Source organism: Arvicanthis niloticus, chromosome 14 (assembly GCF_011762505.2).
Source record: "Arvicanthis niloticus isolate mArvNil1 chromosome 14, mArvNil1.pat.X, whole genome shotgun sequence".
Taxonomy (NCBI): Eukaryota; Metazoa; Chordata; class Mammalia; order Rodentia; family Muridae; genus Arvicanthis; species Arvicanthis niloticus.
In genome coordinates, this window is record NC_047671.1 from 54,517,718 (window position 1) to 54,531,419 (window position 13,702).

The 13,702-nt window shown below is 39.3% G+C and overlaps 1 protein-coding gene across 2 annotated transcripts in view; it reads right to left on the reverse strand.

Annotated features, from left to right (window-relative positions):
• The window catches only part of Wdr36 (WD repeat domain 36), a 28,964-nt gene extending 17,365 nt beyond the window's left edge, over nt 1-11,599 (reverse strand). The window contains exons 1-10 of one of the 2 annotated variants that reach the window (XM_034518433.1): nt 11,285-11,599; nt 9,347-9,374; nt 7,657-7,757; nt 6,811-6,928; nt 4,896-5,028; nt 3,179-3,233; nt 1,642-1,774; nt 1,286-1,461; nt 887-1,007; nt 252-317 (exon numbers count right to left, since the gene is read on the reverse strand). In XM_034518433.1, the coding sequence (XP_034374324.1) occupies nt 252-317; nt 887-1,007; nt 1,286-1,461; nt 1,642-1,774; nt 3,179-3,233; nt 4,896-5,028; nt 6,811-6,928; nt 7,657-7,757; nt 9,347-9,374; nt 11,285-11,446 (1,093 nt within the window). In that variant the 5' untranslated portion in view covers nt 11,447-11,599. The remainder of the gene's footprint in view (nt 1-251; nt 318-886; nt 1,008-1,285; nt 1,462-1,641; nt 1,775-3,178; nt 3,234-4,895; nt 5,029-6,810; nt 6,929-7,656; nt 7,758-9,346; nt 9,375-11,284) is intronic. The other variant, XM_076912861.1, reaches the window with a different exon arrangement.
• Nucleotides 11,600-13,702: the final 2,103 nt, after the last annotated feature.

Below are 13,702 nucleotides of genomic sequence, written 5' to 3' on the forward strand. Positions count from 1 at the left end.
TACACCTTCCTAGGTGAGAAGAGCCGAAAGAAGCCCTCCAACCTCACTTCAGGAATCCCCTTAGAGATGTGGCTACGAACACAGGCATGCGGGGCACTGTCTAAGAACGCCTCCTCTGTCCGCTTTCCACAGTATTATCCAAGAGAAGAGATGAACTAGTAGCACTTCCTTCAGAATCTTGAACTTAGTTTTCTCTTCAGTCTTTCTGTTTTCTGACTGGCAGCTTGTTTTCTATCTTGCAAATGACTTACCGTGCCCCAAGCTCTTGTTGAATTTTTCATGAACTGTAGAAAATGACTGTAGAGTCCCATCCTGACCTATTAATATAAACAGAAAACCTACAGTCAGATCATCAAAACAGCAAAGCATGCCTGTCTGAAAACAGGCCAAGACAAAGCCATGTGAGAATTGGGTGCTCCTGAGAAAACTCTATGAAAACAAGAGTCTTGTGAACTCAGTTTTTTCAAAACACAGAACTACTCTTGACATGTGTTTTCCTGTTCCTCCCAGGTGTAGCGGATAGGAATGAGTTTAGTTCAGCTGATGCTACTCATGGGCTTCTAGGGAAAATGTTTTTGTATGTATGTCTTGTTCTTGTGATTAAATACCTCACTCATGTGACTCTTTTTAACCCTCAGAGTATAAGTTGCATGATGGTCTGAGTGAATTTGTTGGTCTCATTTCAGGTTCATGCCACCAACCAGAGGGGTGAACAATGGCAAATCCAGGAAGTTGGAAAGCTAGGTCCTATGAAAAGCTACAATTTGAAACACTTCAAAGAGCCATTTCAAAAGAAGAAAAAGTTTGTAAATACCAAACCAACTGAATACTGAGTTCCTAGATCTTAATGTTGATGCAAAATAAATGGAAGAAAGCAGAAACTCACTTGCACTTAAAATCTGCTGTCCATTTTGTCCATAATATTTAATCCTGGTAAGAGACGCACTATGCCCCATTCTGAATCTCAACAGTCGTCCTTCACCTGTAGGGCCATCAAATATCCATATCTACAAGAAAATAGAGTGGTGAATTGTCTCAACCATGTGCCATCTGCAGGGACTTAAGTCACCCTTCTGAACACATCAGCCAACACTGGGCAGTGCTTGCACTGAGACTAGGCTGTAACTCTCACCCACTTCGCTGCAGTCATGTACCCTGCTATACTTTTGTACCCTCTATATCAATCTCATCCCACACCCCGTCAGTCATAAATCCAAGGCTGAGATAATACAACAAACTAGAATAACGCCGGGCACTTAGAAGAGGACAACAATAATCTTCATACCCGAAGAGCATTATCAGCGCCATTTGTAACAAGCAACGGCTCTCTATGGAGGAATGTCAGCCCAGATATTGCTGTAGAGTGTGCATTTCTCATTTGGTTAATTAATTTTTTGTCTTCCAGATCCCAGAGTCCAATATGGCCACACGGGCTTCCAGCTGCCATTATTGGATGACCATCTGTTAATAAAACAAAAACATTAACAAAACATCTCAAGACACTGCCCACATTTCTATGTCTTTTTCTTTAGTATTATAATTTCTATTAAAGTACAAAAAATGTTTTTAAAAAATACCCTTATCTTTCTAATGACTAATTAAGTATTGTTAACTCTAATGATTAAGTAAGTTAAATGTTACCTGTGCGAAATGAAATGGAAGTAATGGGTCCCCAGTCCTGATGGAACTTCATTAATGTTTCATCAAACTTAATGTTGTGAATGACAACTTGACCAGACACAAGACCAATGGCAACAACATCCACAGCTGGTGCCTGAAAATTAAATGACTCAGCCTCTTATTTTCCTAAACAATGTAACTTCTTAATGATGCATACTAGTATATGCTATCAAAAGAAATGAAATACCTTCTAAAAGAGAGAAGAAAAAACCCACTAATATTATCATTCTGGCATTACCAGTTATTAACATTCAAGTATTTAACAGTGTGTTTTCCAAATTACTTCCCAGCTAATTTCTGGGAATTCTGCTAATCAGCCTCTTCCCACCCCTTAAATAAAACTGCTTGGTTTAGAAAACAATTACACGGCCGGGCGGTGGTGGCGCACACCTTTAATCCCAGCACTTGGGAGGCAGAGGCAGGCGGATTTCTGAGTTCAAGGCCAGCCTGGTCTACAGAGTGAGTTCCAGGCCAGCCAGGGCTACACAGAGAAACCCTGTCTCAAAAACAAAACAAAACAAAACAAAACAAAACAACAACCCCCCCCCCCAAAAAAAAACCAAAGGGGGGGGAAAAAAAAAACCAAACAATTACACAGTAAAGAGGACTGTATGTGAATTCACTATAATTTCTGACTAGAAGAAATGGGGAGAAAGGCCAAATCTTAAAAACATGGAAAGCCTTGCCACAAACATGGAAACCTAAGTAGCCAGCTTTATCAAGACAATAGGAAGAGCCTAGAAAACATGCTAACATTTCATAATCAGTCTGTTCCAACATGAGTAGTCAATGATTATAATGGTCTTTGGTCTCAACAGAGATGAATATCCAGTATCATTATGCAGTAAGTCAGGCTATACATTTCATTAACAGGCTATTAGTACCTACTACATGCTAGACTCTAGAAGCTAAGGATAGCAAAACAATCAGGATCCTTGCCCTCCAGATCAATACTTACTGGAATCTTCAGGAATATCATCAAAACAGAACAAAGTGAATGCAAATAAACTGAGCTGGGACAAGCAGTGCATATTTAAAAAACGAAGGCTATACCAGCAGATATTCTGCAGATGCACACCATGCACACACACACTTGGCTGACTAAACATAAAAACAAAAGCACTTGTTTATGGACATCTACCATCTAATAAGCATCAGAATTTGGGTCCCAATTATTTCAAATAGAAAAGTTCAATATCCTGATGAACTCCTTTGTATGGCCCACAGTCTCACTTCTACCATAGTTACCTCATTTCTGTTCTTCATAAGGCACTAAATGACATGTTCATCAATAAAGTCACTAGGAAACTCCAAGTACCTAAGATTACACAAACCTTTATAGCAAAAGTATTTCTTTTTTTCAATTAAGTTTTTAGAACACTATTTCCTCATGGCAACAGTTTAAAGAGAAAGCTAAATATTAGTTTATTTAAGTCTAAAACCATGGTTATTCTAGGAAAGTAAGAGTGCCTCCTTCTATCATTAAGAAAACACTAACCTGCTGAAGAGCTGTCACTCCAACCTTCCACCCTGGAAATGTATATAAAAGTTTACTACAAGAAGAAAGAAAGAAAACATTATTTTTTAAAAAGGAAAACAAAATCATTTAATAAAAGCAACAGGTTTTGATCAAGGGATACTATCCTTTTTTTAAAGATTACTTTTCTTTTATGTATATAGGTGTTTTGCCTGCATGTTATATATGTATATATGTATACCCCGTGTTTGCAGTACCCTTATAGTCCAGAAGAGCACATTGTAGCTGGAGTTAGACTGTGAGCTGCCATGTGGGTGCTGGGAACCAAACCAACCCAGGTCCTCTGGAAAAGCAGCCAATGGTCTTAACCCCGGGGCCATCTCTCCAGCACCCAGCTGCTCTTCACTGAATTCTTGCTCAGAACATATGCTAATGTACTTAGTATTTAAAATGTAATTACATAAAGTAAATGCTATCAGCATTCACTATTTTCCAGAAAACAAAAGCAAAGTGAAATACTGAAGCTACGCTAACATAGCTAGTAACGGAGTCCAGAGGGCTCTCAGCCCCACAAGCTGTATAGCTTACTACTCTTAGAAACATAACACTAGGAGCAAGAGCCACTGTACAGCACAATAACAAAGACAGGAATTTCATTTTCATTATAATTTAATTATTTCTAGAAACAGTGTCACTGATGGGAGTAGTATTTATATATTACACGATTATAAAGGATAATTCTAATGCTGCCCTAGGTTTCAAAATCTAACCAACAATAACAATAAAATAAGGTTATGAAATAAAGATATCTGAAAACATAACGATCACCGAAGTATTAAATCATACATTCCAAAGTACAAATGGGCAGAGTTTAGATTATTCAATAATTATGCAATAGATACTTAAAAGTATAGCAAATAATGCAAAAGAAAAATCTAAGAAAATAACTTTATGGATGGAAGCAGATCTTGGTCAATAATCCTGAACCTAGCAGTCAATAATATTAAGCTGAACTGAATACTGATTAAAAACTATGAACTAGGAAAAAAATGTCAAACCTTCCCTTTGCAAATTTATAAAGGCTTCAGAAAGGACAACCGGGAAGGACTCAAGTATTTTATGTGTGCATGTGAGTGCCCCATGTATGTATGTGCACCACATTCACACTTGGTACCTGAGAAGAGAGTGTCGCATCCCCTGGAACTGTAGTTACAGGCAGCTGTGAGCCACCTGATGTGGGAGCTGGGAACCAGACCCAGGTTCTCTGCAAGAGCAGAAAACGCTCTTAACTACTGAGCCATCTCTCCAGTTCTTTGTTTGCTTTTTAAAAATACTACATAAGGTTGAGCTGCCTTCCCTCCACTTTGGATAAGTTTTCAAGTAACAGGTAAATATACACTTAAAATCATTTAGGCAGTCTTCCATCTCTACTAATAACAGGTAGTCATCAGAGTGGTAGTAAGTAATTTGTTTAAAAAGCATTTCTACTAGTCACTGTCCAATTACTTTATGAATACCTTCATATAACTATTGAGCCATTAGTAAATACTGTTCAATGGCCATTATGATGTCACCCATCATGTGCCAAGACAATATGTCAGCTCTCACACATGCTGTCAGGGGCCATATTTCAAAGGTAGGAGAAAGTTAACGGAATGAGCAGAGGCTTCGTAGCCTTTGAGGAAGTATTAGGTAAAAGACAACATGAGAATTAAGAGCATTTAGTAGAAGTGCTTACTTGGACTTTATATTCCATAACTGTAGGCTTCCCTGCTCACTGCCCAGTAGGATTTTATTCAAGTAGGTGCTTGGATGCAAAATTGTAGAGATTTTAAAAACTGACTTATCGAAAGTCAACTGAAGGTATTCTTCTACAAAAGTAAAAGTTATTAACAACATTATTTATGAAATAGTGTTATACATTTTCATATACTCACATCTACTACATGCAAGTAAATATAACACACCAGAGATTCAATATACATAAATCAAGGACTTACATATTAACCTATAAACACTTATTTTTAAAAACCATTTTGTGTATGTGATGGGCACACATGTACACAGTGTGCATGTGGAAGTCAGAAGACAGTCCACAGGAGTTGGTTCTCTCAATCCACCATGAAGGACTAATGCAGAACACTGGGTTTGGCAGCAAATGTCTTTATCTGTTGAGCCATCTCACCTGCTCTTTATCCAGTAAATATTTGTTTTTCTATTTATCCAAGAGATATTTCTAAAAATTGTGATAGGGCAACTTGAAAATGTCATTTAGAGTATCAAAAATGATCAACAAGTTCTAGTGTAAATACTACTACTCAAAATTACTGCCAAATCAATTTATAGAAAGGATTAAAAATGACCGTGGGGGTTGGGCACTGGGATTTCTGTAACCCCATAATGAAGCAGGAGAGAATTTTCCAAATGAAACAAAGTATCTGCTTTCTGAGCAGCTCTACCAGTCACTGGGACAAAATGCAAAGAGGCACACCTCATCAAGACCAACAGTAATGAGCACACACTTCCTCAGAGGCTTCCCATACAGAAGGCGGCAAGCTAACCCTGTGCAGCGGGGAGTGGCACATAGTCACTTGCTGTACAATAAAAGCCTCTTAGAAACTGTATGCTTACGAAACTTAAAATTCCTCTTTATTTTGGTTTTTATTTTAGTTTGTGATTAAAACAATGTTTCAACAAACTTCACAAAAATGTAGTATCAAAGAAGGCACAATAGAAGAGGAGAAATATAGGGATGTCTGTCCAAACTTTGGAGCGCTACTTTAAGAGATCCTTGCTTTTTTCCGTACCAGCAGGTTTACTTAGTCACTAAAAATAGCACCATGAAGAATCTATTTCACTGTGCTGTCATAATAGCAACATAAAATCTGGGCATCAGCATCCAGAAAAAGCCAGATTCTGAAACCTTAAGAGAACCTGTCTTAATAGGAAATACTTTCTCTTACATGAACAAGAGAAAAAAAAGGATTACTAACTCAGTGAGGACATAGTACACCTCTAAGGGGACTCTCTAAAGAAAGTTACTAAAAAAACACTCACTGTTCAATGGATCACAGAGAGGGAATAGTAACTTAGAAGGCAAACGGGTAACTCGACAGACCCAATTCAGGACGGAGCCACCATACCTTATTGAAGAAAGCTAGAGATATCCTGGTGGTATGGCAGGGAAGCTCCTAACCACTGAAAATCCCACACACTTTCACACACAGTGCTACTGCACAGGACTATCAGGTAAATGGCAGAGTCACATCCTTTAAAAAGGATGAATATTTTCTCTCAGATTACAGTATCTTCAAGCTTACAACCATAATTTCCTTTACTTAAAGATGAAGATATTACCCAAGAATGACTCAAGTGTGAATGTGTATTCAAAACACTTCAGAGAAAACCACATTATAACACATCACCAAGCTTGGAAAGTACAATGGAGAATGTATTAGCCGAGATAAGCACATTTAATGCATTGAAAGTAGTTCACAATCTAAGTAAAATTGCTTATTTAGAACCTTTTCCTTAAGTGCTAAATATTCTCAGTACACGTGAAAACTCTGGCATAGAGCTTATGGTTTTCATAAGATTTTTAGCTACATACGTAAGTACATATAATATCCCAAGGTAAAGAAATAAAGTCTTACCTTCTGAATAAATGTGCCAAATGATAAGAATGCTGTCAGTATCCACTGAGATAACGTGATCCCCAAAGGGTTGCAAAAGATGTATTTCTGCCTTATGGCCCTTAAAAGTATGTACTATCTACAATGTCAAAGTGTAAAAGAGACCCATGTTACTCAGTCCATCATATAATGCTATCAACGATCCAGAAAGCATGTAACAATTAAAATACTAATTGTTAAGAAATGTACTCCAACTCTTGACTGAGATGAAAATGATGAGATAATAAGGAACCAGGCCTGTTCAGCTGCTCACTCAGTCCACTCAATGTGGGAGTGTGGAGCAGGAAGACATCAGAAATGAGAGCTAGAGCCCTCCACTGCAGCACACAGGCCTCTTCCCCAGTGCCACCAGAGCAACACCATACACCCTAGAGAAACGGTATGCTGAGAAGGCTGGCCTCCACACTCCTCCATTAGGGACTTCCAGTTGATATGGGCAAAATAGGGTTAGACTATTTTGGGTCATACCTTTCTGCTTTGACAAAGAAATTCTTTACAGTAGCTGTCCTTCCACAACTAAATTCCTTTCTTCTTCAGGGCTGTAGTCCCCACTAGGATCCAATAACTCTAATTTTTGGCTTGGTCCTTTGGCTCAAGAGGCAGTTAGTTTCCCCACAGCTGACAACCCTCATGTCCCCTGACTCTGATTTGTTCTCCTAACCCCTGAACATACAGGGACTACAGTTATTTTATTAGGTTTTCTTCATCATCTGCAGACACACTGTCTCTCTCACATGAAGCCTGTCTTCCTCTAGAAACTGCCATGATAGGAAAGATAAAGAAAGTTAAGTAGTTCATAATACAAACCTCTTTATTACGGGCAAATGCAGAGAAAACGTTCCCATATGCAGCGAAGACTAGCCTTCCATCGGCTGCCATGCAGCAGATATCCTGTGGGACAGAGTTACCTAGAGAAAGATAGAAAAGAAATGTTGGTTGTTATGACTAGAAATCTTAAATATACATAAAATACTTTCATAACTATAACTCAAAAGTATATATTTAAGTAAAAATGAGAATCAGTATAAAATTTTGACTTCAATATTGTAAATATGTATCTTGTACAGACATAATAGAATTTGAAAGAAAGAAAAAGCTTTTTGAGAAATTGGGAAAAAAATCAGCACTTAATATATAAATTGGCATTTGGACATCTAGTAGATATCACTGTGAACATCTTACACAATGTAAAGTTTATTACTACAAGAAAAAATTTAAAAGCAAACTGTAACTTGGACTAGCCCTGAGACACTCCATACAGTATTCTATATGCTCGCCCCTACAATAATTACTTACAATACTGTTTCTACTCAAGTCTTTCCCAAAGTAAATATGCCTATTACCTCTAGCCACTCTCACGTGATCCAATTTCCTACCTAAGTCCTCTTTCACATATATGATCACACAGCCCTTTCTTTCTCATTCCTCTCGTAGGGCTAAAGAGTGTTCCGTTTTGGAATTTACATTCCACAACAGCAGTTTCGTAGAACTATCAATTCACTTTCTTACTCAACTTAGTTTACTCTCGTCTGCTTATTTACTTAAAACAAAACAAAACACACAGGATCTTTCAGACATACAGAGTGAATTCCTTAAGTCTTGCCTCTCACAAGGACTGCATTTGAACGCAAAGCCAGTCTCTCTGAGCTGCCAAGCCCTTTGGTCTATTAAACAGCTTTCAGAAAAGTAAATATACTTCTCACTGAAAACAACAAACTAAACAGACTCCTTTTCTTTTTCTATAGTAAAAGGAATAAACACAGTAGCTGGTCCTTCAACAACTAAATTCCTTTCTCTTCCAGGTCTTCGGTCCCCAACAGGATCCAACATCACTACTCTTTGCCTTGGTCCTCTGGCCCAAGGGGTGGTCAGTTTCCCCACAGCTCATATACCCTCAGGTCTCCTGACTCTAATTTGTTCCCCCTATCCTGATCATACAATGACTACCGTTCTTTAATTTTCTTTATTTGTGCAGGCACACTTAAATTACCATGCTATTAACCCATTTAGGCAAGTACCATGTAAATGCTAAAAGAGACATTCTGAAGGATAAAGGGACAATCAGTCTCTAAGTGCACATTACCACAGAATAGTAGCAACAAAGGGAAAGGTCATTTTAAGTGCTCCCACACAGCACTGAGAAGTCAGCATATGCCATTCACTGTTATTCCTGACAAAGTGCCTGAGTCCAGAACACTCAAACAAGCAAAAATAAATAAATAACTAAACTCATCATAAGCAGTGAAGATGAATTTTAGTTGTACAATATCTGCTTAGTATGTGCAAGGCCCAAGGGGCTTAATTCCCAGCAGAGAAAAAAAGAACCAGCCATTTAAAAAGTCATGTAGACCATAAAAACAAGTTCTGCTGGACTGCACCTGAGTGACATGACATCGGACAGAAAGCAGGACCTATCCTGCCCTTATCCTTATTTATGACAAAATAAAAACTATCAAATAGAGCAAACATGGACAAATTCACAAGAAAGTACACTTACTTACTGCAACCAGACTAAGTTTCTGAACCTGTTTTTATAAAAGAAAAAGAATAATTAAACACATTTTCATTAACAAAAACAATTACAATACCTAAGACCCCCAAATTAAGTCATTACCTCCTATATAAATTTGCTGCACCATCCTTTCCAAAGGAAGACACTCACTGGCCCTAACTCTTTTTATTATTCAAAATGCTTGGGAGTCAGCCCTAAGTAATAAATGTGCCTGGGTGGACTCCAATATTATGTGGGCATTAAAGTTTAATCTTTACATAGTCTTCATATCATAAAATATTTTGATCTTCCTCCAACTTTTATAAAAACATGACAACCACTTGAGATTCCTGGATCGTACAAAAACAGTGGGTGTGACTAGTTTGCACACTGTCACTCACAAATCTTAGTATATGGGTAGTAATCCATCCCTGTGACATCCAGAATTTACTTAACTACTGTATGGCCTCGAATTCGACCCTTCCAGGGGGGAAAAGGGGGTTGGGGACTAGAATGCATATGCACATTATAGGGTCACTCAAAGAGATTTTGAATAGACACATGTAAAACAGAATGGAGCCAATTATACAGTAAATGTTCAATAAATATTAGCCATCCAAAACATGTCCTATCCAAAAATCTGTCTTAAGTTTTTTATATAATAAGCTAATCTGGAGGAAGTCTGAGGGCATAGTAAAAGCTGGAGGAGACAGAAATGGTAGACCAAGTTAGCTTACAAATGTCCTAAGCATATCAGTGACGTGAACACAAAAGATTCATATTTTTACTCTTTAGCTATTTCCAGTTTCAGACAATGCACCAATTGGTTTGACCAGCACAGGGTCTTCAAATATGTAATGCTGTTGTGGTAAGAGTAAATATAAAAGTGCACCATAAGTTAGAACAAAAAGAGATCTTAACTGATTCTTTAAAAAAAAAAAAAAAAAAAGCAACCTCGAAACTTCAATACATAGACAAGCAAAAGGGTGTGTTACTTTTCTAACCACAGGGTGCATCTGGAAGCAGAGCAGGGGGAAATGTGTTTACGTGTAACAGAGTAGCAAGAGAGCACTTGACTAGAGACAATTTCAAGAACGTTTAACTGAGAAAAAGAAAAGTTGGACTTCAGGTAGAGAACTTCAACAAAGCCCAAAGTTTGCAAGCAAGAAGAAGCATCAAGACATGCTTCTACAGGGTGGAGAAGCTCATTATAACCCACTCTTCTCAACATTACTAAACCAGGCTTTCAGAAAGCCACACCTGACATTAATGCTTCTGCCTCCCAGCCTCCAGCTGTACTTCTTAAGGATTGCAAGGGCTGATAGGCTATTAAAAGCTACACACCATCTCTAAGAGGAAAGGCCTTGGCAAGTAACCTAATTCTTCTAAGATTCACTTCCTAGTTTACTCAAGGTTGTTACCAGATAATGAACTCAACCTTGAGTGTCTACAGTTCTACTTAAGACCGGTGCTATAATGCTCCAACACGTAGGAGAATTGGATAGCTATTAAATATGAAGGGGGTCCCTCATTTTTATCTCACCGTCTTCACTCCTTTTACTGTTTTAGTTTGAATCTCCAACCATTCTTTGTGGCCAATTATACAATAATAATATCTAAGAAGTAGTCTTCTTGTGGAAAAAAATTATGAATGAGGGATAGGGTCTTGCTTTACTTGTTCACATGCTTAGGGATATGTAAACAGATATACTGCCCCCAAACTGACATGTTCTCCAGTAGTTTTCTCCTGGGTCAGAAGATTCCTCCGAAACCCGCCCCCAGGTGAACTGCAAGGGCAGATGGATGCCATGAGGACAGCACAACAAGGACGGATTATGCAAGACAGGGCGGCAAAAAGGGAAAAGCTAGGTTGGTGGGAGGCGAAAGTGGGACTATACCGGGGCAGTTCTGGTTCCTGGGAAGCGGGTGGAGGAAATCACTTACGTCATATGTGTGGAAGCTCTTGCCCACGCAAGTCGTCACGTAGAAGCGGCGCTTGAGTGCGCTGTACCGCACCACGTGTGGAACTTCGTTGCTGAACAGTCCCAAGGCCCGGAACCCTGCGAACAGCACGCTGGCCGTGCGGCCTTCCACAGCGCTCTCCATCTCCGCGGTAGACCGGATTCCGCTCAGCTCGCGGCCGGGTGGAAAGCGCTCACCAAGCGCTCACGCATGCCTCACGAGGAGCCTGTGCGGGAGCAGGAGATTGAGGAGCGCTTCCGGGATCTGGTGCGGATCGTACAAGAACGGACCGCCTATGGTGTAACACAAAAGTAGCTCCGCTCGGAGCCCGCGGGCGAGTGGAACTTTGGTTCCGCAAGTGGCTTGTTTCTCAGTGCCGGAGGTTGGTAGTGTCATTGCAGTAGCGCTGCAAGTGAAGTAAAATACCCAACAGCGTGGAAAGGACTTTAATGACTTAAGTGGACGAGACAATATCTGGAATTATAAAGGGAGTAAAACCAAGAGATCACAGGATATTTGTTAAGAAATTGAAGTTAATGTCAGTTGTGGTAGTGAACGCCTTTAATCTCTAGGGAGGCAGTGGCAGGCAGATCTCCAAACTGCCTAGTCTACATAGTTCCAACACAGCCAAGGTTACATACACAGACCCCGTCTATAAACAAGCAAACAAATAATGGAAATTAATTTTAATTGATAGTAATATCGTGTTTTCCAAATTCTTTATGGGTTGAGCATACACACTGACGTATGTACACGCGAGTAATGTAGCAGCTGTGGTAACACAGTCCTGTAATCTCAGAAGCAGCAGGTAGGAGGAGGAGAAGGCTGGTATATTGAAGGCCAGCCTGGGCTGTAGAGTAGGTTCTACATCAGCTTGAACTAAATAGAGAGGCCTGGAAAAAAACATATGATGTGTAAGAATTTATTCTAGGGTAACTGGGAATGGAACTATGTTTGGTTGAAATAAGATCAGTAATTGTTGAAGCTATAAAATAATGTGAGAATTCATCATATTGACTGTTGTGGTGGCCCATACCTTTAATCGTAGCACTCAAGAGGCAGGGGCAGGCAAATCTCTGTGATTTCATGGCTAGCCTGCCCTACATAGTGTGTCCTAGGACAGCCAGGGCTACAAAGTGTGAGGTGTCTGTCTGTGTGGTCTCTCTCTCCAGTTCTCTGTCTTTATCCCTTTCTCCCCAGCCCCCATTTTCCTATATATCCATATGTGCTTTGGTATAAGACTGAAAATTTCCAAAAAATGTATTTTCTGGCAGGGCCAGATGACTCAGCATGTAGAGGCTTTAAGGGAAAGCCTGAATTTGATCCCTAGAATGCACATGGTGGAACGAGAGAACCCACTCCAGAAAACTGTTTTCTACCCGCCCCCCCACCCTCCCACTGAGGATATGTGCCTGCACTCAAATGTATATAATAATTCTTAAACTTTGAACTATTTAAACAAATATTTTCTGGGGCTGGAGAGGTGGTTCACTTGGTTAAAATGCCTGCATTCAAGCAGGAGTAACTGAATTCATTTGCCCTAAACCCATGTAAATCCAAGGATGACTGCATTCTCATGTAGCTCCAGCACTGAGTTTGGTGGAGGGAACACAGGGATACCTGAAGTTCATTGGCCAGGCAATCTAGCTGGATTCGTGAGCTTAAGATTCAGTAAGAGACCCTGACTCAAAGCAAAAACAAAAACAAAAACAAAAAACACCACCACACTTATATGGCCAATATGTTTCTATTTATTTTTACTGAGTTTGTTTATACTAGAAAGATCAGAATACAGATGCCTTACTTTTTAAATTTTCGCATTAACACTGAGAAAATTGAGGAGCCCCTCAAGGTTTTTAGTTTATTCAATCAAAGAAATTAAGAATGAATTCAGAAAGAAACTTGGTGACAATTTGAACAGAATTTATAAAGAAAACAAGGCAGATAAAGCTGTAATTGCTAGAACTGCTCTGAGGGAAAATATGGATGAGAGAGAACCATGCATTTATAAGCAGACACAAGGCAAGAGTAAGGGCTTCTGAGAAAGCATCAGGAGCAGTGTCCGGAAAGGCATGCCTAAGCTTTGGGGAGTATCTGGAGGAAAAGATAAAAAGAAAGGAAAGTTATACTTTTTCTGAGTAATTCTGCAGAGCTGCACCTCAGGCTCTATAAGTGACTGCAGAGAGGGCAGGAATTCCATCAAGGAAAAGTATATTATCTCATTAAGGGAAAAAAATCAACCCTACCATCTGTTTTGCAGAGCTTTTTGTGAATCAGCCTTCCTAAAGGGTGGTCTCTTGGTCAGATGATAGACAGGCCAAGATGGATTAACACTAATGTTTTTCAAAGCTTAGAATGTTAGGTCTCCACCCAAGGCCAGAGGTAGATCAGGAAGAAATA